General features: G+C 44.1%; 1 protein-coding gene across 1 annotated transcript in view; it reads right to left on the reverse strand.

The window, feature by feature from the left end:
* The window catches only part of lpcat1 (lysophosphatidylcholine acyltransferase 1), a 30,207-nt gene that overhangs the window by 4,987 nt on the left and 1,216 nt on the right, over positions 1-24,004 (reverse strand). Inside the window, exons 2-10 of the mRNA XM_046326930.1 lie at positions 9,029-9,168; positions 8,338-8,552; positions 7,692-7,804; positions 7,547-7,607; positions 2,817-2,875; positions 1,940-1,974; positions 1,583-1,637; positions 1,350-1,432; positions 902-1,027 (exon numbers count right to left, since the gene is read on the reverse strand). Of these exons, the coding sequence (XP_046182886.1) occupies positions 902-1,027; positions 1,350-1,432; positions 1,583-1,637; positions 1,940-1,974; positions 2,817-2,875; positions 7,547-7,607; positions 7,692-7,804; positions 8,338-8,552; positions 9,029-9,168 (887 nt within the window). The remainder of the gene's footprint in view (positions 1-901; positions 1,028-1,349; positions 1,433-1,582; positions 1,638-1,939; positions 1,975-2,816; positions 2,876-7,546; positions 7,608-7,691; positions 7,805-8,337; positions 8,553-9,028; positions 9,169-24,004) is intronic.

A 24,004-nucleotide genomic window follows, 5' to 3' on the forward strand; every position in this document is an offset into this window, starting at 1 on the left:
TAAACCAGTAGTATTTCTAGGTATTATCAGTAGACCAGTAGTATTTCTCAGTATTATCAGCAAGCCCAGTAGTATTTCAGTAATATTTCTCAGTAAGCCTAGCAGTATTTCAGTAATATTTCTCAGTATTATCAGCAAGCTCAGTAGTATTTCAGTAATATTTCCCAGTATTATCAGTAAGCCCAGTAGTATTTCAGTAATATTTCTCAGTATTATCAGTAAGCCCAGTGGTATTTCAGCAACATTTCTCAGTATTATTAGTAAACCAGTAGTATTTCCCAGTATTATCAGTAAACCAGTAGTATTTCCCAGTATTATCAGTAAGCCCAGTGGTATTTCTCAGTAAGCCCAGTAGTATTTCTCAGTATTATCAGTAAGCCCAGTAGTATTTCCCAGTATTATCAGTAAGCCCAGTAGTATTTCCCAGTATTATCAGTAAAGCCCAGTGGTATTTCTCAGTAAGCCCAGTAGTATTTCTCAGTATTATCAGTAAACTAGTAGTATTTCCCAGTATTATCAGTAAGCCCAGTAGTATTTCCCAGTATTATCAGTAAGCCCAGTAGTATTACAGTAATATTTCTCAGTATTATCAGTAAGCCCAGTGGTATTTCCCAGTTTGACCAGTAAACCATTAGTATTAGTCTTAGTATTTCCCAGTAAACCCAGTATTATTTTCCAGTATGACAACGAGGTACAGGAGATCGCTCATACCCTACCTACGCATTCAGACACTTAAACGAAAATAGATTGTAAGAGATTAGAATAAACATTTATAGAATTTTTAAATACTCTTATTTTATTCAACGTCAATCTTTTGTTATAAACAGCAAAACAAGTCAGTATTCTTAAACTGTTAAGGACGAGTAATAATGCTGAAAGACCAATAGTAAAGTCAACTCACCCGAGCCTTCGAGCGAGTCTATTGAACTGCAGTAGGCTGCTGTTGGTAGGGACACGCAACGGGCCCTTTGCTTGGCTCAGCTGGCAGTCATCAAATGACAGGTCTGTGATGGGCAGCTCCAGGGCCCTATCAGAGCACAGAGAGAGCGGTCAGGACCCGCCCCTGACATGTCAGATATACTGTATACAATTTATAACATTTTTGACATGTATTTTTCTGGATTTGTTTTTGTGGTTATTCTGTCTCTCACTGTTCAAATAAACCTACCATTAAAATGATAGACTGATCATTTCTTTGTCAGTGGGAAAACGTACAAAATCAGCAGGGGATCAAATACTTTTTTCCCTCACTGTATGTGGCGGGCATTTCAAGAAGCACAAGAAACACAGATAGACAGATGTAAACTCAATATAAAAGCTTGATATAAGGCCACAGACACAGTACTAACTTGGCCATGATGTGTCTGACATTGTTGGCGAACAGAGCAGGGTTGTTCTTCTCTTCCTCTGAAGGAGTGTAGAGTGGTAGGTACTGGAGGGAGAAAAAAAGTGATATCACCCGTCCAGCTTCCGTTTCTTTATTTCTTCACATTCTTTTGTCAATGTCTGTAAGCAGGAAGATGCCCCACTGTCTAATACGCCGCCGTCAAATAACCCCTGACCTCAAAAAAATAACCCTTACCTCAATCTCTATGGGGTTGTGAAACTGGCACAGTGTCAGCCACAGTATCTCAAACCTGTGTAGAGAGAGTGAGAGAGTAACAGTTCATTCAGAAAGGGAAAAGGAGTTAGAGGGAAAGACTGACATGGGGGGGGGGGTTGAGATGAAAGAACAGAAAGAGAGGGAAGTTGTGCAGGGGGATATTGTGAAGATTAACCACAGGCCTGAATACACAACAGCATCCTCTAATCTAAACCATATTGCCAGACCTCTCCACAAAAAAAAACAGAAAGAGGGCGATCGAGGGAGAAGAGCAATAGAGAGAGAGAAAAGACAGAGAGCAAAATAAAAAATGTAAAACGAGGAAGAGATACTCACGCTCCAGGGCCTTGCCATGTCCATGTGATGGTATCCTGTCAGAAGAGGAAGAAGAAATGGGTTACACACCGCAGGACTGGGACCTACAGAGGCTGCATCTCCTCTGCTTACTGAGATACATGAACAGGGATCAAATCGTACACGATTGTCCGTTTTTTCAAAAGGTCAACTTAAGTCACCTATTTTCGGACGAGTTGCATTCGCCAAAAGATGGACCACTCGTGATTTGTGTGTCAGACAATCATCTCAGTTGTCATTCATCCAACAACCGATAACTCCCATTTAAAAGCATTGGATCCATTCGAAACACTCGGACACAAAATCCCAGTGTGTTCATTGGTTACACACAGCAGGACTGAGGCCTACAGGGGCTTCCTCTCCCCTCTCCTTTGTCTGCACTGGTCTGAAAACACTGGACAGCTGAAAGCAACATGGAGGATCGTCTACTTGAGACAATGTGGCTGAAAGCCACTGTAGACTATTTTAGATGCAGGAAAGGAGACGAGGAAAGGAAGCCACTAGACTATTGAGATGCAGCCAGGGAGTGTCTTCTGCACATGGCTTTCTAGTTCAAGTTAGAGCAGGTAGTCACAGGTTTATAATTAATGAGGGTGTGAAGGGGCAGTGGAGAGAAGGACATGAAACCTGAGGGAGTGAGAGAGCACAAAGACAGCGAGAGGGAGAGATTAACTATCACTCCACACGAGCATGAAGCCACTCTGCACGGACACAGACGGACTCACACCGTGAGAAGAGAGAAACAGTCAACGGAGGGAGGGAGAGAAGGATAGGTATGTAAAGGAAAGCAGTAAGGGAGAGAGGGATGGTTTGGAGGAGAGGAGGGAGGAAAGAAAGAAGAGCTTAGTTGTGCGTTCACCATTTTGTTGGGGTAACGCAGGACTACTGGTTGAACTGGAACTGCTGGAATGAAGGCCCCTGAGGCAAAAGAGAGAGAAAGGTTACTGAGTGAGTGTGTGTCTGTAGTTTTTTTAAAGAACATATTCATACTAGGCTTTGGCAGTATACCCTATAACGGTGCATTTGCAAATAGCCACGGGATGTTTTTTAAAAATACCATCAACACCGGAAAATGATTATTTTTAAATAAAAAAATTAAATACATTTTAATATGTTGCTACTTTAAGTAAATACCTGCAGTCAACTTGTGTAAAACGTTAAGGGAAAGTAGCAGATCGTACTCTTCTTTTCACTGGTCACATAATTATTTTGATAATGAAGCTTACAAACAACAACGAGAGACTTGTGAGTCACGCGCCAGGTGAATGTTTGCCAGCTAGACCTCATAACTATTAAGTTATTAACTAAATGATTTTCAGTTGTGCATTTGGTTTGCTAATTTAGGAGCTAGCTAGTTATCTAGCTAAGTGGTTAGCTTCATGCAAAATTAAGCTTCTCTTGGTAACATCAGATAATCCCTTCCTGGATCAAGAGCCTTGCAGTCTGATACTTGTTTTATGCGTGCAGCAAACGGAGTAGCATTTCTGAGTTACTTGCATGACCTTATGAGCTGGGATGTCTGTCCTGCAAATAGTTTGTCAGAGACTGTTTAAAATGTTTGCAATACGCTAGTTAGCATTTGGCTTACATTCACAATGGGATTTTACATGTACTTGATAGCATTGCTAACCCTTGCATTACAGCTCAGTAGGGTTGGAAAATAGTGCCCCTTTGTGTTCAAACAAGGTCAGTATGAAGGTATGACAATCTGGATACTGCGCAAGCCGAATTCATGCTGGGTGGATGACTGACTTTCTGTGTGTGTACGATGACTGAGGTTCTGACAACCCTCAACCCGGGGACACACAACATCACCAGCCTGTGATAATGAATACAGTAATACAGCCTGGTCATGAGACTGCTGAAGACTACCCTGACCTCTGGCTGCAATGGAACAATTACCACTAGGATACTGTAGGAGTTGAGACTCTGGATGATACAGTTGAAGTGGGAAGTTTACATACACTTAGGTTGGAGTCATTAAAACTAGTTTTCCAACCACTCCACAAATTTCTTGTTGACAAGTCGGTTAGGACATCTACTTTGTGCATGACACAAGTAATCTTTCCAACAATTGTTTACAGACAGATTATTTCACTGTATCACAATTCCAGTGGGTTTACATACACTAAGTTGACTGCGCCTTAAACAGCTTGGAAAATTCCAGAAAATGATGTCATGGATTTAAAAGCTTCTGACAGGCTAATTGACATCATTTGAGTCAATTGGAGGTGTAGCTGTGGATGTATTTCAAGGCCTTCCTCCAAACTAAGTGCATCTTTGCTTGACATCATGGGAAAATCAAAAGACATCAGGGAAAAAAATTGTAGACCTCAACAAGTCTGGTTGATCCTTGGGAGCAATTTCCAAATGAGTGAACATACCACGTTCATCTGAACAAACAATAGTTTGCAAGTATAAACACGATGGGACCATGCAGACGTCATACCACTCAGGAAGAAGACGCCTTCTGTCTCCTAGAGATTAACTTACTTTGCTGCGAAAAGTGCAAATCAATCCCAGAAAAACAGCAAAGGACCTTGTGAAGATGCTGGGGGAAACAGGTACAAAAGTATCTATATCCACAGTAAAACGAGTAATATATCGACATAACCTGAAAGGCCGCTCAGCAAGGAAGAAGCCACTGCTCCAAAACCACCATAATAAAAAGTCCGAATATGGTTTGCAACTGCACATGGGGACAAAGATCATACTTTTTGGAGAAATGTCCTCTGGTCTGATGAAACAAAAATAGAACTGTTTGGCCATAATGACCATCGTTATGTTTGGAGGAAAAAGGGGGATGCTTGCAAGCCGAGGAACACCACCCCAACCGTGAAGCACAGGGGTGGCAGCATCATGTTTTGGGGGTGCTTTACTGCAGGAGGGACTGGTGCACTTCACAAAATAGATGGCATCATGAAGTAGGAAAATTATGTGGATATATTGAAGCAACATCTCAAGACATCAGTCAGGAAGTTAAAGCTTGGTCGCAAATGAGTCTTCCAAATGCAGAATGACCCCAAGCATACTTCCAAAGTTGTGGCAAAATGGCTTAAGGACAAGTCAAGGTATTGGAGTGGCCATCCCAAAGCCCTGACCTCAATCCTATAGAAAATGTGTGGGCAGAACTGAAAAGGCGTGTGCGAGCAAGGAGGCCTACAAACCTGACTCAGTTACACCAGCTCTGTCAGGAGGAATGGGCAAAAATTCACCCAACTTATTGTGGGAAGCTTGTTGAAGGCTACCCGAAACATTTGACCCAAGTTAAACCATTTAAAGGCAATACTACCAAATACTAATTGATTGTATGTAAACTTCTGATCCACTGGGAATGTGATGAAAGAAATAAAAGGTGAAATAAATCATTCTCTCTACTATTATTCTGACATATCACATTCTTAAAATAAAAGTGGTGATCCTAACTGACCTAAGACAGGGAATTTTTACTAGGATTAAATGTCAGGAATTGTGAATAACTGGGTTTAAATGTATTTGGCTAAGGTGCATGTAAACTTCTGACTTCAATTGTATAAATAAATTAGAGTGAGAGAGAGAGAGAGATATGAAGGAGACATATGAAGGTCTGTGTGAGAATGACTTGTTAGAGAACCATTTTAGTACAGCGGAGAGGAAGAGCTGAGAGCCAGTCAGAGGACTAAACAAGAAAAGACTCATTGGTCAGAGACACCAACAACTAAGAGGGACAAAACTACACAGACAATTCACATACCGCCTCAACAGATCCATAGATGACGCAATCGCTATTGCACTCCACACTGCCCTTTCCCGCCTGGACAAAAGGAACACTTACATGAGAATACTATTAATTGACTGCAGCTCAGCGTTCAACACCATAGTGCCCCTCTAAATGCATCACTAAGCTACGGGCCCTGGGAATAAACACCTCCCTCTGCAATTGGATACTGGACGTTGACGATCCACCCCCAGGTGGTGAGAGTAGGCAACAACACACCTTCCACGCTGACCTTCAACACGGGGCCCCTCAGGGGTGCGTGCTTAGCCCCCTCCTGTACTTCCTGTTCACTCACGACTACGACCACAACGGTGGTAGGCCTGATCACCGACGGCGAGACAGCCTACAGGGAGGAATTCAGAGACCTGGCAGTGTGGTGTCAGGACAACTACCTCTCCCTCATCGTCAGCAAGACAAAGGAGCTGATCGTGGACTACAGGAAACAGAGGGCCAATCACGCCACCAATCACGTCGACAGGCTGTAGTGGAGATGGTTGAGAGCTTCAAGTTCCTTGGTGTCCACATCACTAACACAGTCGTGAAGAGGGCACGACAACGCCTCTTCCCCGTGAGGAGACTGAAAAGATTTGGCATGGGCCCGCAGATCCTAAAAAAAAGTTATACAACTGCACCATTGAAAGCATGCGTCACAGCCTCGTTTGGCAACTGCTTCGCTTCTGACTGCAAGCCACTAGTGCGTACGACCCAGTACACAACTGGGGTCGAGCTCCCAGCCATCCAGGACCCCTACACCAGGCGGTGTCAGAGGAAGGCCCTAAAAATGGTCAAAGACTCCAGCCACCCAAGTCACAGTCTGTTCTCTGCTCCCACAGAGTAAACAGTACCAGAGTGCCAAATCTGGGACCAAAAGGCTTCTGAACAGCTTCTACTCCAAAGTAGAAGTGTTATTTAAAATGACTTTCTGCTTCTCACCCCATACCCACATGTACATAGTACTTGGTACCGGTACTCCTTGTCTATAGCTTCGTTATTGTCATTTTATTGTGTTAATATTTTATTTTATCCATTTGCAAATGTTCTTTTTAACTGCATTATTGTAGAGTTTTGAAAGACGGGAACAAGTTTGGATAAACAGGGATTTAAAGCTGGGATTTGGGGAAATGTGGTCAATTAAATTCTTGATATTTAAATATAACTATTCACCCGTTTCATAAGCCAAAATATAAGAATGTTATTCCATTGTTTACAAGCAACAAGAATTTAATCAAACAATGACTAGCTTCAAAATATACTTTTGTATTTTCTTGCATCTGGAGCAGTCTATGAATTTGAGTGGTTACATTTCCCTAGCCCTATCCCTCAGCTGGATACCCTAACAAATGGTGGGGACACTTTTGTGCTTTTTAAAATCCCAGAATGTAGTTTAAACCCAGACAGGGTGAGACAAGCATGGCTTATGGGGACAGGACGTTGACACTGGGTTGGAACAGAAGGGATTACTCTATGGGGACAGTCACAATGAAGAGGGGTCACTACAGTGGGAACGCACACACAAACAGAACAGACCCACAGTAGACACACTATCCAGAGACAAAGAGAGAGAGACAAAGGGACAGAGACACAGACCGAGCGAGACGAGAGCGAGTGAGGGAAAGAGAGCGAGCGAGCGACAGGGCGGGCGGGAGACAGGGCGGGCGGGAGACAGGGCGGGCGGGAGACAGGGCGAGCGAGAGAGAGCGACAGAGACAGCGGGCGAGAGACAGAGCGACAGAGAGAGCGACAGAGAGAGCGACAGAGAGAGCGAGGGTATGAGAGCGAGGGTATGAGAGCGAGGGTATGAGAGCTTGGTCAGCATAAAGAAGAACACATACCAGGCTTGAATGTGATGAGGCAGGATCTGTTGGTACATGTCCCCTCTGGAAATATCATTATCTGCACACACACACACACAGTACATTTCATTTGACATAGAAGATTGGTCTTTACGTTAACACAAGTAGGCAGTGTGTGCGTTACCTGAGGCCACTCCCCTCCAGCATGGGCTCTGCGTTTGATCTCCTCAACTGTCTTCCTACGAGAATCCTGGTCCGACCGCGACACGAACACTGGCCTTATGAACTTTATCAAAGCTGGTGGGGCAGGGAGAAAGAGACAAAAGAGGGAGAGCGGAGAGACAAAAGGGGCAGGAGAGACAGACAGAAGGGGGAGGAAGAGAGGTGGGGGAAAAGGGAGAGAAGGGGAGGAGTGAGAGACGGATAAGAGAGGGAGGGAAATAGAGATGATAGAGAGATTAGTGATTAGCACAGCATTATGACTAATTATAAGAATGTTATGAGAGAACCCTGAATATGCTAATCATTAACACCTGGTCTCACCACCTCTACCCCCTCCCCCCTTCATGTCCAGTCTGATAACCTCACTAACTCACATCAGTCAGTATCTATCAGAAGACTGTGGTTCTCACCGGCCCTGGAGACAGAAAGAAATGAGGAAGACTATACTACCAGAGAGAGAGAAAATGAAGGCTACAGTACACACTTCCCTAGACAGTGAGACAGACTAAAAAAGCCTGACAAATGAGGAAGAGGCAGGGAGAGAGCGCGAGAGAAGGGAACGAGGTAGACAATGGTATTTAATGAAGATGATGAGGATGACTACTCACTACCCCAGACAGGGATATTCTTGCTCTCGGTCTTCATGACGATAGAGGCCATGGTCATGGTAATGGGGATGGCGTCGAAGTAGGAAGAGTGAGGGGCCAGGGTGAGGATGGGCGCCTGCGAGGGCGGGGCCGGTACCCCCTTCACCGTCACCCAATGGAAACCTCCACAGAACCACATGGCACGCATGAGCACCCTCAGGGCTATGTCACAGATCCTGTAGGAGAGAGAGCGAGACAGGGTGAGGGTGTGTCTGATTAACTGCTATTTACACAGGTAAGTCAATTAAAGACATGCTCTGGAACTTTGGCATCTATGTATTTTTGTAAACCTCCCACTTTGGGCTGGATGCATCAATGAGCTTCAGCCCCCTCACCATTTGAGTGACAGCACAGGTGAACACACAGCAGAGCGAGCAATGACGTGGTTCACATATCTGTACATGTGACGTAGTACTCAATTTTCAGGGACCACTTTTGGCTAGTGAGCATAACTTTCAGAACTACTGGCTAAAAAGTACACACAATTACCGGAGAATCTCTTTAAGAATGCAATTACGGCATATATCTGCATAGTCGGAACTAGAAGCACAAGCATTTTGCTACACTCGCATTAACATCTGCTAACCATGTGTATGTGACCAATAAAATTAGATTTGGAATTGATATATAATTCTCTCTCTCACACACACACCTCCTCCACCAGGTCTCGGTCTCCACGGCCAGTTCAGATCGTCCCAGAGAGGCAGCGAAGGCAAAGGGCCAGGCCAGCAACATGAGGAACACTGCAAAGAACAACCGTACTGGGAACACTGTCACAGTCATCACACCAATCTGAGAAAGGGGGGAGGCGGGGGGCAAGAGCAGAGAGAGAGAGAGACAAAATCAAATGGTGATGCATTCATTCATTCATTCATAAAAACAGAGGCAGACAGAGGTACAAATGATCACATTTCATCAGGGAAAGAATCTCTTTCTGTGAAGTTGGATTGACCCATAAAGAACTGCTCTGTTGAAGAAGACCATCCAGCAATGACAGACATACAACTAGTCATCCCTCCTAGCTTTCTCCTTGTTTACTCTATGCTCCTTATGTAAGCATGATCACAACAGCTCATACAGAAACGCTATAAAAATTACAAAAGAAACTATCCAATGTGATTTCAGGTTTAAATAAAAATAAGTTAATTTAGTATCAAATTAATTTATGCTTACATCATTAAGGTCAAAGCAGATAACTATTGAAATGTCACACCCTTAGAAGGCATATGGTTGTATGCCATCACTCCAAATAACAGGGTCACAATGTCAAGGCCCACTGTCATTTAAGATCCCACCCCCCTCTATTCTTCTACCCATCATCTGGAGACCTCTTATCCCTCTTCTGTCTTTTACAGTAAGGTGTTGTTGTTCTCACAATACTGCACGGTTCTCTCTATTGCTTTCTCTATAAATATATCTATCCCCCTCTCCACCCCCCTCGTTCTGCCTGCCTACATTACAATGTGGTCTTCTTTCATTTCCCAGTGGACTCTATTCCTTCTCTTCTCCTCCCTATATTACAATGTGGTCTTCTTTCATTTCCCAGGGGACTCGTATTCCTTCTCTTCCCTCTCTCTGTCTGCCTATATTACAATGTGGTCTTCTTTCATTTCCCAGGGGACTCGTATTCCTTCTCTTCCCTCTCTCTGCCTGCCTATATTACAATGTGGTCTTCTTTCATTTCCCAGGGGACTTGTATTCCTTCTCTTCTCCTCCCTATATTACAATGTGGTCTTCTTTCATTTCCCAAGGGACTTGTATTCCTTCTCTCCCCTCTCTCTCTCTCTGCCTGCCTATATTACAATGTGCTCTTCTTTCATTTCCCAGGGGACTTGTATTCCTTCTCTTCCCTCTCTCTCTGCCTGCCTATATTACAATGTGGTCTTCTTTCATTTCCCAGGGGACTCTATTCCTTCTCTTCTCCTCCCTATATTACAATGTGGTCTTCTTTCATTTCCCAAGGGACTTGTATTCCTTCTCTCCCCTCTCTCTCTCTGCCTGCCTATATTACAATGTGGTCTTTCATTTCCCAGGGGACTCTATTCCTTCTCTTCTCCCCCTCTCTCTGCTTGAATCCCTTTCTCCATCCATCTGTGTGAGCCCCAGGTGCAGAAAGCATGGCCAGATAAATAAACACTAATAGGGCTGGTTTATGACCCCCCCCCCTTCCCCAAAACACCTAACGATCCACCCTGACCACCACCACCCCCTTCTATAAATGGACCCATCCAAACAGCATAATAACAAATATTAGAAGCCATTCTACTGAGGTTAACTCCATTACCAGAATTATGACTACCCGTCCCTCCTGTAGAATCAGTGTTTCCCTTACAATCATTTGGCAGCGGAGTATCGTTCCCACTACTAAAAAAAAAAGATACATTGTAACACTCATCTTAAAAAGTGTGTTACAAGTTGCATATCTTCCTCAGATTCTCATCACATCACCCGGGAAACCTCCAAGGCCACTAGCTAGCCATCTTGTGATCCTGGAAGTATAGCAAACCCTATAGATGTAATAACTGTTAGCTAAGATACACTAGCAAAATCATTTTGGGTGTTAATATAGAATTGGCTGGTGAAGTCATTGAGATAAAATTAAAACTGTCCTTGATTTTCAGATGAGTTTCAAAATGAAGGTAATTTCAACCTCTACCTATCTGGACCCTTCATTTCCGCTAATTCCAAAGGATTAGGGCAAAGAGCGAGGGGTTGTGTTCTACAACTGGCACTCTTGTGAGCTGGTCTCCATGGTGGTTGCGAGGGAGGATTCAAGGAGTTAAAAAGGAAAGCTTTGTGGTGTGAACTATTCAGGAGGAGACTCAGTGGACGTGTGTGAGAGAGAGAGGAGGCATGCAAGAGAGACTAGATGCAAGCCTTTTGTTTCCTAAAAATGCACAGCACACACTTCCCTCCTCCACGGTTGGCAAGGGCCATTAGGGAAAGGCTTCTCAACCCCTACACATGCGGACAAATACCCACCCCTAAGAGTGCGTGTGTGCATTTGTCCGCATGTGTAGGGGTTGAGAAGCCTTTCCCTAATGGCCCTTGCCCATGTGCATCTCCCCCACTACACACACGTAGGGGTGGAGTTCACCCAGCAGGCAAGCATCTTGCTGCCCTCTAAAAAGGGTGTCTGCATGCTTCCCATCCCAAACAGTTTGTGCATATATTATGACATGTGATGCCTTTGTTCGCTTGGTCTTCGACACTTCTTTCGAGGCAAGCCGAAGTTCGGTAGCCGAAGTCTATGCCCCTTCGTTGGTGATTGGTCAACAATGGGGATTCTTCAACGAAGGGACCTCTTGTGTTTGATGTCATTTAATGAGAGACTACTCGTTTTCATGCACATTTTTTCACTTGAGAAACATCCAAAGCCAATTCCTACTTTGGCTGCCTTTCCTTCCAGTTCTCTGGTGCAGTTCCTTCCAGTCATTGGCAAAAATCACTGAAGCTGAAGACTCATATCTCCCTCACTAGCTTAGAGCACCAGCTGTCAGAGCAGCTCACAGATCACTGCACCTGTACATAGCCCATCTGCAAATAGCCCATCCAACTACCTCATCCCCATACTGTATTTATTTATCTTGCTCCTTTGCACCCCAGTATCTCTACTTGCACATTCATCTTCTGCACATCAATCACTCCAATGTTTAATTTGTATATTGTAATTACTTCGCCACCATGGCCTACATTTACATTACATTTAAGTCATTTAGCAGACGCTCTTATCCAGAGCGACTTACAAATTGGTGCATTCACCTTATGACATCCAGTGGGACAGTCACTTAACAATAGTGCATCTAAAACTTAGGGGGGGGGTGGGGTGAGAGGGATTACTTAACCTATCCTAGGTATTCCTTAAAGAGGTGGGGTTTCAGGTGTCTCCGGAAGGTGGTGATTGACTCCGCTGTCCTGGCGTCGTGAGGGAGTTTGTTCCACCATTGGGGGGGCCAGGGCAGCGAACAGTTTTGACTGGGCTGAGCGGGAGCTGTACTTCCTCAGTGGTAGGGAGGCGAGCAGGCCAGAGGTGGATGAACGCAGTGCCCTTGTTTGGGTGTAGGGCCTGATCAGAGCCTGGAGGTACTGAGGTGCCGTTCCCCTCACAGCTCCGTAGGCAAGCACCATGGTCTTGTAGCGGATGCGAGCTTCAACTGGAAGCCAGTGGAGAGAACGGAGGAGCGGGGTGACGTGAGAGAACTTGGGAAGGTTGAACACCAGACGGGCTGCGGCGTTCTGGATGAGTTGAAGGGGTTTAATGGCACAGGCAGGGAGCCCAGCCAACAGCGAGTTGCAGTAATCCAGACGGGAGATGACAAGTGCCTGGATTAGGACCTGCGCCGCTTCCTGTGTGAGGCAGGGTCGTACTCTGCGGATGTTGTAGAGCATGAACCTACAGGAACGGGCCACCGCCTTGATGTTAGTTGAGAACGACAGGGTGTTGTCCAGGATCACGCCAAGGTTCTTGGCGCTCTGGGAGGAGGACACAATGGAGTTGTCAACCGTGATGGCGAGATCATGGAACGGGCAGTCCTTCCCCGGGAGGAAGAGCAGCTCCGTCTTGCCGAGGTTCAGCTTGAGGTGGTGATCCGTCATCCACACTGATATGTCTGCCAGACATGCAGAGATGCGATTCGCCACCTGGTCATCAGAAGGGGGAAAGGAGAAGATTAATTGTGTGTCGTCTGCATAGCAATGATAAGAGAGACCATGTGAGGTTATGACAGAGCCAAGTGACTTGGTGTATAGCGAGAATAGGAGAGGGCCAAGAACAGAGCCCTGGGGGACACCAGTGGTGAGAGCGCGTGGTGAGGAGACAGATTCTCGCCACGCCACCTGGTAGGAGCGACCTGTCAGGTAGGACGCAATCCAAGCGTGGGCCGCGCCGGAGATGCCCAACTCGGAGAGGGTGGAGAGGAGGATCTGATGGTTCACAGTATCGAAGGCAGCCGATAGATCTAGAAGGATGAGAGCAGAGGAGAGAGAGTTAGCTTTAGCAGTGCGGAGCGCCTCCGTGATACAGAGGAGAGCAGTCTCAGTTGAATGACTAGTCTTGAAACCTGACTGATTTGGATCAAGAAGGTCATTCAGAGAGAGATAGCGGGAGAGCTGGCCAAGGACAGCACGTTCAAGAGTTTTGGAGAGAAAAGAAAGAAGGGATACTGGTCTGTAATTGTTGACATCGGAGGGATCGAGTGTAGGTTTTTTCAGAAGGGGTGCAACTCTCGCTCTCTTGAAGACGGAAGGGACGTAGCCAACGGTCAGGGATGAGTTGATGAGCGAGGTGAGGTAAGGGAGAAGGTCTCCGGAAATGGTCTGGAGAAGAGAGGAGGGGATAGGGTCAAGCGGGCAGGTTGTTGGGCGGCCGGCCGTCACAAGACGCGAGATTTCATCTGGAGAGAGAGGGGAGAAAGAGGTCAGAGCACAGGGTAGGGCAGTGTGAGCAGAACCAGCAGTGTCGTTTGACTTAGCAAACGAGGATCGGATGTCGTCGACCTTCTTTTCAAAATGGTTGACGAAGTCATCTGCAGAGAGGGAGGAGGGGGAGGGGGCGGAGGATTCAGGAGAGAGGAGAAGGTGGCAAAGAGCTTCCTAGGGTTAGAGGCAGCAGCTTGGAATTTAGCGTGGTAGAAAGTGGCTTTAGCAGCAGAGACAGAGGAGGAAAATGTAGAGAGGAGGGAGTGAAAGGATGCCAGGTCCGCAGGGAGGCGAGTTTTCCTCCATTTCCGCTCGGCTGCCCGGAGCCCTGTTCTGTGAGCTCGCAATGAGTCATCGAGCCACGGAGCGGGAGGGGAGGACCGAGCCGGCCTGGAGGATAGGGGACATAGAGAGTCAAGGGATGCAGAGAGGGAGGAGAGGAGGGTTGAGGAGGCAGAATCAGGAGATAGGTGGGAGAAGGTTTGAGCGGAGGGAAGAGATGATAGGATGGAAGAGGAGAGAGTAGCGGGGAGAGAGAGCGAAGGTTGGGACGGCGCGATACCATCCGAGTAGGGGCAGTGTGGGAGGTGTTGGATGAGAGCGAGAGGGAAAAGGATACAAGGCAGTGGTCGGAGACTTGGAGGGGAGTTGCAATGAGGTTAGTGGAAGAACAGCATCTAGTAAAGATGAGGTCGAGCGTATTGCCTGCCTTGTGAGTAGGGGGAAGGTGAGAGGGTGAGGTCAAAAGAGGAGAGGAGTGGAAAGAAGGAGGCAGAGAGGAAAGAGTCAAAGGTAGACGTGGGGAGGTTAAAGTCGCCCAGAACTGTGAGAGGTGAGCCGTCCTCAGGAAAGGAGCTTATCAAGGCATCAAGCTCATTGATGAACTCTCCGAGGGAACCTGGAGGGCGATAAATGATAAGGATGTTAAGCTTGAAAGGGCTAGTAACTGTGACAGCATGGAATTCAAAGGAGGCGATAGACAGATGGGTAAGGGGAGAAAGAGAGAATGACCACTTGGGAGAGATGAGGATCCCGGTGCCACCACCCCGCTGACCAGACGCTCTCGGGGTGTGCGAGAACACGTGGGCGGACGAAGAGAGAGCAGTAGGAGTAGCAGTGTTGTCTGTGGTGATCCATGTTTCCGTCAGGGCCAAGAAGTCGAGGGACTGGAGGGAGGCATAGGCTGAGATGAACTCTGCCTTGTTGACCGCAGATTGGCAGTTCCAGAGGCTACCGGAGACCTGGAACTCCACGTGGGTCGTGCGCGCTGGGACCACCAAAGTAGGGTGGCGCGGCCACGCGGTGAGGAGCGTTTGTATGGTCTGTGCAGAGAGGAGAGAACAGGGATAAACCGACACATAGTTGACAGGCTACAGAAGAGGCTACGCTAATGCAAAGGAGATTGGAATGACAAGTGGACTACACGTCTCGAATGTTCAGAAAGTTAAGCTACGTAGCAAGAATCTTATTGACTAAAATGATTAAAATGATACAGTACTGCTGAAGTAGGCTAGCTGGCAGTGGCTGCGTTGTTGACACTACACTAATCAAGTCGTTCCGTTGAGTGTAATAGTTTCTGCAGTGTTGCTATTCGGGGGCTAGCAGGCTAGCTAGCAGTGTTGTTTACGTTACGTTGCGTTAAAAGAACGACAATAGATGGCTAGCGAACCTAGAAAATCGCTCTAGACTACACAATTATCTTTGATACAAAGACGGCTATGTAGCTAGCTAAGTAGCTAGCTACGATCAAACAAATCAAACCGTTGTACTGTAATGAAAATGAAGTGAAAATGTGATACAACCTGTGAATGCGACCGGGTAGTTGAGTTCTATACAGAAGACGTTGGCTAGCGTTGGCTAGCTGTTGGCTAGCTAGCAGAGTCACCTACGTTAAGGACGACAAATAGCTGGCTAGCTAACCTCGGTAAATTAAGATAATCACTCTAAGACTACACACTCTAAACCTAAACAACACAATTATCTTGGATACGATGATACGATGATACGAAGACAGCAAAGACAGCTATGTAGCTAGCTAACACTAAACTAATCAAGTCGTTCAGTTGAGTGTAACAGTTTCTCCAGTGCAGCTAATCAGTGGACGTTAGCTAGCTGGCTAGTGAAGACTACGTTAGGACGGCGAAATACGATAATTACGCAATTATCTTTGATACAAAGACGGCTATGTAGCTAGCTGAGAAGAAATTGCTAAGATAAGACAAATCAAACCGTTGTGATATAATGAAATATAATGAAAAAGTTATACTACCCGTTGGAGCGACGTGCAGATGCGACCACTCGCTCCAACCGCAGCCTATTTATTGCCTTTACCGTCCTTATCTCACCTCAGTTGCACTCACTGTATATAGATTTTCTTCAGCTGTATTATTGACTGTATGTTTGTTTATTCCATGTGTAACTGTGTTGTTGTATGTGTCAAACTGCTTTGCTTTATTCTTGGCCAGGCCACAGTTGTAAATGAGAACTTGTTGTGTAAATAAATGTGAAATAAAAATAAACATACCCTAATCATAAATCATGCATTACAGGTCACAGTCGCACTGAGCTAAAGGGTAGAGCTGCGGCTTTTAAGGAGCGGGACTCTAACCTGGCAGCTTAGAAGAAATCCCGCTATACCCTCCGAGAAACCATCAAAACAGGCAAAGCATCAATACAGGACTAAGATTGCTGGTGTAGTACGATTCACCAATGCTCGTTGGATGTAGCAGGGCCTGCAAACTATTACAGACTACAAAAAGGGAAGCACAGCCGAGAGTCGCCCAGTGACACGTGCCTACAAGTCGAGCTAAACAACTTCTATGCTCGTGTCGAGGCAAGTAACACTGAAACTAGCGTCCCACCTCGACAACTTTCGGTGAAATTGCAGAGTGCCAAATTCAAATTGAATTACTATAAATATTTAACTTTCATGAAATCACAAGTGCAATACATCAAAACAAAGCTTAACTTGTTGTTAATCCAGCCGCCATGTCAGATTTCAAAAAGGCTTTACGGAAAGCAAACCATGCGATTATCGGAGGACAGCGCTCAGCACACAAAACATTAGAAACAGTAACCAGCCAAGTAGACTAGTCACGAAAGTCAGAAATAGCAATCAAATTAATCACTTACTTTTGATGATCTTCGTATGGTTGCACTCACAAGACTCCCAGTTACACAATAAATGTTTGTCATGTTCGATAAAGTCCCTCTTTATATCCAAAAACCTCCAGTTTTTGGCGCGTTTTGTTCAGTAACAATGGCTCAAATGCGGTCAAAAGAGACAGACGAAAATTCCAAAAAGTATCCGTAAAGTTCATAGAAACATGTCAAACGAAGTTTAGAATCAATCCTCAAGTTGTTTTTATCCTAAATAATCGATAATAATCGTAAATTCAGAGCTTGTTGACAGATGGTCCATTTGTAAACTGATTCACTCTCGGAGCGCACACTGGAAACACCGGCCAAGGAGTAGAGTTCATTTGAGCGTTCTGACCTTACAGCGGCAGTCAAGCACCCAAGCTAACGTTGGCTAGCTTCTTCCAGACAAATGAGACCACTGACAATTTTACTTGCACTTGCAGAGCTGGTTAGGCAGTTGTCATGTTATCCATAGCGTTGGTGACTTAATTACGCTTTTTTGCCGACGTTTACTAACAGCAGCCATAGTCAACGGACATGGAGTGCTCATAAATGCATTATTCTGCACTCTGGTGCACTCAGACGAGAGTGATCTGAAATCGGAGTAGATAGCCAGAGTGAATTTATGAAAGCACCCGAATGTCCATTGAGAACGCACAATGACTATACCATTTAGCTAAGAATGACGGGAATAATCAGGTCAATAAACGTTGGGTAGTTAGATAGCATATAGTTAATATACTGGCAAGTTTGATGTACAAGTAGCCAACTAACATTAGGCAACTAGCTAACATACCGGTATATACTGCTCTAATGATATGCTATGTGGTTCTTAAGGAACACATTGTCAGCCAACATGGCGTGTAAGGTAACTTATTTGAAAAGTATTTACTTTATTACATTGCTCAACATTTTAGTTTTAACTAATTATGACAAACGTTATGAATTTGTAGCAGCTAATGGGGATCCTACAAATACAAAACTAACCCTAATGTCAACACACACACACACCTCAAAGAATGCAAAGCCTATCATTAGGCAAAATGGCAGACCGAGACAACTCACTACAATACAGACCCCTCAGCTGTTCAATAAGTGAGTGACATCTTTATTTGGTTCATTGTGACGTTAACTCATATGGGGTGTTTTTGTTGTTTTGTAACCTCCTCTTCAAAACAGGACATCTGGGAGAGAGCGAGAGAGGCCCGAGGGAGGAATGTGGTTACACGTGTTGGTGTGACAGACACACACATCACCCAGTCATAAGGATCTGTTGTCAGCAGCGAAGGGAAGTAGCGTTTATGTTCAGGCAGAGAGAGACGGTTCTTAAATGAACCTGTGTGTGTACATAGAACAGAAAACACCCTGACACCGTCACAGTAACAGCAGGTAGTAGGCTAGTGAGAACAAGACTAGACACCTGCTACAGTTTACAGACTCAACTAGCAACCTTCACATCTCTGATAGGCCCAAGTAGCCTCCAGCACCTTTTTGTCCAACTAGCCTAACTATGACCTTGATCTGAGTTTAACAATCATTTCGAGCTAATCTTTGATAGAAACATGCAACTGGATACACTGTCTTCTAAGAAATACAACAACAACAAAAATGTAAAAGGTCAACGTGCTCATGATACAGTTGAATAGAAATGCACATTTCCTGAGGCTTGGCCTAGATCCAGAGACTGGAATAATTAGCACCAGATTCAGAAGCTGAACGCTGTTCCAAAGTCTCAATCGTTTCTGCTCCTTTATGGAGTCCTGTTCTGCCCCTCGTCTCTGTGTGCAGTTTGTGTGTGTAAAGCAAGCCTCCTGCTGCAGGAGTAAACTTGTTTGCCGTGTTTATCTTCCACTGCTGGCACAAAATGTTCTGTGCCAAAATGGAGGCCAGTTTCCTGACCTTGTAGAGCAGGGCTCTCCAACCCTGTTCCTGGAGATCAACTGTCCTGTAGGTTCACACTAGTGGTCGACCGATTAATTAGGGCTGATTTCAAGTTATTACAAATCGGTAATCGACTGCATTGCAATCCACGAGGATACTGCGTGGCAGGCTGACCACCTGTTATGCGAGTGCAGCGTCAAAAGGACCTTGTGGCTGCAAGGAGCCACGGTAAGTTGCTAGCTAGCATTAAAGTTCTCATAAAAAACAATCAATCTTCACATAATCACTAGTTAACCTAGTAATATCATCAACCATGTGTAGTTAACTAGCTTGTCCCACGTTACATATAATCAATGTGGTGCCTGTTCATTTATCATCGAATCACAGCCTACTTCAACTTCGCCAAACGGGTCATTTCACAAAAGCACATGTGAAAAAAGCACAATCGTTTCACAAATGTACCTAACCATAAACATCAATGCCTTTCTTAAAATCAATACACAGACGTATATATTTTTTAAACCTGCATATTTAGTTAAAATAAATTCATGTTAGCAGCCAATATTAACTATGGAAATCGTGTCACTTCTCTTGTGTTCAGTGCAAGCAGAGTCAGGGTATATGCAACAGTTTGGGCCGCCTGGCTCCTTGCGAACTGTGTGAAGACCGTAATTAATTTGCCAGAATTGTACATAATTATGACATAACATTGAAGGTTGTGCAATGTAACAGAAATATTTAGACTTAGGTTAGCCAACCATTCAATAAAATGCGGAACGGTTCCGTATTTTACTGAAAGAATAAATGTTTTGTTTTCAAAGTGATACTTTCCGGAGCATATTAATGATCAAAGGCTCGTATTTCTGCGTTTATTCTATTATAATTAAGACTATGATTTGACATTTGATAGAGCAGTCTGAGCGGTAGTAGGCAGCAACAGGCTCGTAAGAATGAATTCAAACAGCACTGGACTGCGTTTTGCCAGCAGCTCTTAGCAATGCTTGAAGCACAGCGCTGTTTATGACTTCAAGCCTATGAACTCCCGAGATTTGCCTGGCAATACTATAGTACCTATAAGAACATTCAATAGTCAAAGCTATACGATATACAAATGGTATAGAGAGAAATAGTCGACGCGTCATAATTCCTATAATATCTACAACCTAAAAACTACAACCTAAAACTTCTTAACTGGGAATATTGAACCACCAGCTTTACATATATCTGAGCTAGGAACTTTATTTGACATGGAACATATTGCACTTTAACTTTCTTCTCCAACACTTTGTTTTTGCATTATTTAAACCAAATTGAACATGTATCATTATTTATTTGAGACTAAATAGATTTTATGTATTATATTAAGTTCAAATAAAAATCATCATTATTCATTCAAGTATTGTTGTAATTGTGATTATTACAAATATTTATAAAAATTGTCCAATTAAATCAGTATCGGCTTTTTTTGGTCCTCCAATAATCGGACTCTGCGTTGAAAAATCATAGTCGGTCAACCTCTAGTTCACACTCCAGTATTAATGCTAAATTGGAATGACTTCGCCACTACGGCCTATTTATTTCCTTACCCCCCTAATCTTCATTTGCACACACTGTATATAGACTTTTCTATTGTGTTATTGACTGTACGTTTGTTTATTCCATGTATAACTCTGCGTTGTCGTTTGTGTTGCACTACTTTGCTTTATCTTGGTCAGGTCGCAGTTGTAAATGAGAACTTGTTCTCAACTGGCCTACCTGGTTAAATAAAGGTGAAAGAAAATACAAACAAAACACTCCAACCTAGCACACCCGATTCCAATAATTAGCTGGTTGATAAGCTGAATCCGATTAGTTACAACTGGGGTTGGAGTGAAAACCTACAGGAGGGTAGCTCTCCAGGAACAGGATTGGAGAGCGTTGCTGTAGTGAACAGTATATGGATGAGTGACTGGGACACACCCTGGTCCTGGGGCTGTGAGAGAGCAGTGAGGCCATGAAGCCAGGAACGGGACAAACCACATTTCCTGCACTTCCAGAAAGAACTCTAGCCGAGTATTGGTACACTGTCAAACGTTATTGTAATGGTAGTAAGTTATGTCTGGTAACAGCAACAGGACAAACCACATGTCACACTCATCAGAATAATAAACTAGCTACACACAGACTTGGTGCAAGCAAAATATATCATTTGCTGAATGATGCCGTATGCTACAGCCATTCTGTCCTATGCAGCATGGTCAGATACTGACAACTGCATGTCCAAGCCCCAAGGCTGTGTGTGAAAGGCTAAACAGAGAGTAAGGGGACAGCTGTGTGCATGTGACCATATTGATTTGGTGATTGACTGACCATCACATATTGGCAGAGTCAATTATTCTTACTAGATACACAGAGAGAGGAAGAGACAGGTAAATTGAGGGAGCATAGAGGGAGAGGTGTCACTGTAATAGTGAAGGTGTAAACTTGGCAGTAGAAAACCTAACCAGTATATTTGACCTCTCAGCTTCCCTATCAGTTCTAAAAAAGGTAAGCAGACAGCCAAAGAAAATTAACAAAAACCTAAGAAAGAAATTGAGAAACCGATACAGCCAAAAACAGACACCCAGAAAACCTGAGCCTACGCCTTCACTATGGTGAATCACTGAAACAATACAGAAATACATTACGGAAAAAGAAGGAACAGCACATCAGAAATCAGCTCAATGTAATTGAAAAATCCATAGAATCTAACCACTTCTGGGAAAATTGGAAAACTCTAAACTAACAAAGAGTTATCCAAAACAGAGATGCATGGATAAACCACTTCTCCAATCTTTTTGGCTCTATAACAAAGAACAAACAGCAAAAACATATACATGATCAAACACAAATCTTAAAATCAACAAGAACCCATTGGATTCTCCAATTACAGTGAATGAACTGCAGGACAAAATACAAACCCTCCAACCCAAAAAGGCCTGTGGGATTGATGGTATCCTAAATTAAATGACAAAATATACAGACCATAAATTCCAATTGGCTATACTAAAACTCTTTAACATCATCCTTAGCTCTGGCATCTTCCCCAATATTTGGAACCAAGGACTGATCAGCCCAATCCACAAAAATGGAGACAAATTTGACCACAATAACTACTGGGGGCGATGCGTCAACTGCAACCATGGAATAATCCTTTGCATTATCATTAACAGCAGACTCGTACATTTCCTCAGCCAAAACAACGTACTGAGCAAATGTCAAATTGTCTTTTTACTAAAAAATTACAGTAAGACAGACCACGTGTTCACCCTGCACACCTATACTGACAAAAAAACAAAGGCAAAGTTCTCTCATACTTTATTGATTTCAAAAAAGCTAGACTTAATTTGGCATGATGGTCTGCTATACAAATGCATGGGAAAGTGGTGTTGGGGAAATGCATACAAAATTATAAAATCCATGTACACAAACAAGAAGTGTATGGTTAAAATTGGCAAAACACACATCTTTCCAAAGGGCCAGGGGGGGGGGGTGAGACAGGGATGCAGCTTAAGCCCCACCCTCTTCAACATGTACATCAAGGAATTGGCGAGGGCACTAGAACAGTATGCAGCACCCGGCCTCACCCTACTAGAATCTGAAGTCAAATGTCGACTGATGATCTGGTGCTTCTGTCTCCAACCAAGGAGGGCCAAAAGCGGCAACTAGATCTTCTGCACAGATTCAGTCAGACCTGGGCCCTGACAGTACATCTCAGTAAGACAAAAATAATGGTGTTCCACTCACCAACCAAGAATTCACAAATAATGCATGCAGATCAGATTTATGCAGATACCCACTAATTATCTACAAATTCTACAACCACCTAAAAAGGAAGCAATTCCCAAACCTTACATAACTAAGCAATCACCAACAAAGAAATGAACCTGGAGAAGAGCCCCCTAAGCAAGCTGGTCCTGGGGGCTCTGTTCACAAATACAACCAGACCCGACAGAGCCCCAGGACAGCAACAATTAGACCCAACCAAATCATGAGAAAACAAAAAAGATAATTACTTGACACATTGGAAAGAATTTAAAGAAAAACAGAGCAAACTAGAATGCTATTTGGCCCTAAACTGAGAGTACACAGTGGCAGAATACCTGACCACTGTGACTGACCCAAAATGATGGAAATCTTTGACTATGTACAGACTCAGTGAGCATAGCCTTGCTATTGAGAAAGGCCGCTGAATGAAGACATGGCTCTCAAGAAGACAGGCTATGTGCATGTGCACACTGCCCACAAAATGAGGTGGAAACTGAGCTGTACTTCCTAACCTCCTGTCAAATGTATGATCAGAGAAACATATTTGCCTCAGATTAAAAACAGACCCACAAAGAATTCCAAAACAAGTCCCATTTTGATAAACTCCCATATCCATCTGAGATATCTACTGCATCCCTCATCCTCCACATACAACACCTGTTCTGCCAGTCACATTCTTTTAAAGGTCCCCAAAGCACACACATCGCTGGGTCGCTTCGCTTTTCAGTTCGCTGCAGTTAGTGACTGGAACGAGCTACAACAAACACTCAAACTGGACAGTTTTATCTCAATCTCTTCATTCAAAGACTCAATCATTGGACACTCTTACTGACAGTTGTGGCTGCTTTGTGTGATGTATTGTTGTCTCTACCTTCTTCCCTTTGTGCTGTTGTCTGTGCCCTGTTTTATGCTGCTACCATGTTGTGTTGCTACCATGTTGTCATGTTGTGTTGCTGCTATGCTCTTTATGTAGTGTTGTCGCTCTTGTCGTGATCAAATCAAAGTTTATTTGTCACATGCGCCGAATACAACAGGTGTAGACCTTACAGTGAAATGCTTACTTACAGGCTCTAACAAATAGTGCAAAAAAGGTATTAGGTGAACAATAGGTAGGTAAAGAAATTAAACAACAAGTAAAAAGACAGGCTATATACAGTAGCGAGGCTATAAAAGTAGCGAGGCTAAATACAGACTCCGGTTAGTCAGGCTGATTGAGGTAGTATGTACATGTAGATATAGTTAAAGTGACTATGCATATATGATGAACAGAGTAGCAGTAGCGTAAAGAGGGGTTGGTGGGTAGTGGGTGGCAGGACACAATGCAGAAGCAGCCCGGTTAGCCAATGTGCAGGAGCACAAATAAATACAAAAGCTTTTTTTGAAATACCAGTGTGCAATTACA

This window comes from Oncorhynchus gorbuscha, linkage group LG24 (genome assembly GCF_021184085.1).
Source record: "Oncorhynchus gorbuscha isolate QuinsamMale2020 ecotype Even-year linkage group LG24, OgorEven_v1.0, whole genome shotgun sequence".
In the NCBI taxonomy this organism is placed as follows: Eukaryota; Metazoa; Chordata; class Actinopteri; order Salmoniformes; family Salmonidae; genus Oncorhynchus; species Oncorhynchus gorbuscha.